At 35.1% G+C, this 1,526-nt stretch overlaps 1 protein-coding gene across 1 annotated transcript; it reads left to right on the forward strand.

Annotated features, from left to right (window-relative positions):
• LOC121466611 (olfactory receptor 8H2-like) lies at positions 1-939 on the forward strand. Its single transcript, XM_041680390.1, has one exon. It carries the CDS (start codon positions 1-3, stop codon positions 937-939), a length of 939 nt encoding a protein of 312 aa, XP_041536324.1.
• Positions 940-1,526: the final 587 nt, after the last annotated feature.

Consider the following 1,526-nt stretch of genomic DNA (forward strand, 5'->3'; position numbering starts at 1 on the left):
ATGAATACCTGGAATCAGACAAATAAACCTGACTTCATCCTTATGGGACTAACAGATTCCAAAGATCTCCAGCTGGTACTCTCTGTGGTGTTTCTTCTGATATACCTGGTCACTGTCCTGGGGAACATAGGCATGATGCTGATTATTTGTCTAGATGTCCAGCTGCACACTCCAATGTATTTCTTCCTCATCCATCTGTCATTTGTTGACCTCAGTTACTCTACTGACATCACACCTAAAACCTTAGAGAACCTGCTGACTTCAAACAAGAGTATTTCCTTCAAAGATTGTTTTGCACAAATGTACATTTTTATCTTTTTGGCAGGCACTGAATGTTTTCTGCTTTCCTCAATGGCCTATGACCACTACATAGCCATCTGCAAACCTTTACATTATCCTACCATTATGTCTTCACGATGCTGCCTTGTCCTTCTTATTGGGTCCTACATGATTGGAACTGTGGATTCCTCTGCCGGTGTGATTGCCATGATTACACTACATTTCTGCAAGTCCAACATCATCCATCATTTTTACTGTGACACATCTCCACTTTTATCTCTGTCCTGCAGTGACACAAATGGAGTTGAAATAATTATATTCATTTTTGCAGGTTCAACCCTTCTTTGTTCCTTCATCACAATATCTACATCCTATCTATTTGTTCTTTCTACTATTTTGAAGATCAATTCCACTTCAGGAAAGCAAAAAGCCTTCTCCACTTGTGCCTCTCACCTCCTTGGAGTCACTGTCTTTTACAGTTCTCTGATCTTTACTTATTTAAAACCAAGTAAGTCCTACTCCCTGGGAAAGGACCAAGTAGCTTCTGTGTTTTACACCATCGTGATCCCCATGCTGAACCCACTCATTTACAGTCTCAGGAACAAAGAAGTGAAAGGTGCTGTTGTTAGATTCGTGAAGAAGAGACAAGGATGCAGGTAGTTGAGTGAGGGTAAGCGGTCATTCACATTGTTTCCGATTGTGACTGAATGTAAAAAATTACAATTAATTTTCTATTTCTATTACTGTGTGTCTTTTCTGATACATAAGTGAGGAATGGCAGAAATGACGTTTTAGATTTCAGCTTTCCTCACTGAATTTCAAGGAACACATACTAACACATCTATTTTTTTTTGCCATTTTTAAGTAATAGTAGTTTGCAAAGGATAAAAATGTGTTTGAAATTCTTAGAGTCATTTTATATAAAATTTCATCCTACTTGAACATTTCATTAGATATAACATAAAGATAATTTTTACAAAGCTATACTTTCAGAAATCATGCATTTTATAATATGCAATCTTCTATTTGTTAAATACTTCTTGATAAGAATATATTAGTATTCAATTTTTTTCAACAGTACAAGATAAATAATAATCCCAGATTCATGTGATAACATAGTGGAAATAATTTACTTAAGGGAAACAATAAAGTGGTGTTTATAATCAGTAAGAGACTCAATTCTTGACATATTTTAAATATTCAATGTCATTTCTTGAAGAATAATTACTGGCATTTTATAAATTACT

Source organism: Microtus oregoni, unplaced genomic scaffold (assembly GCF_018167655.1).
Source record: "Microtus oregoni isolate MIOR12 unplaced genomic scaffold, Mior012 000033F_ref0000390, whole genome shotgun sequence".
In the NCBI taxonomy this organism is placed as follows: Eukaryota; Metazoa; Chordata; class Mammalia; order Rodentia; family Cricetidae; genus Microtus; species Microtus oregoni.

Bases quoted from the DNA above. Each gene is read 5' to 3' on its own strand.
- LOC121466611 (XM_041680390.1), top strand. From the start codon at position 1: ATGAATACCTGGAATCAGACAAATAAACCTGACTTCATCCTTATGGGA.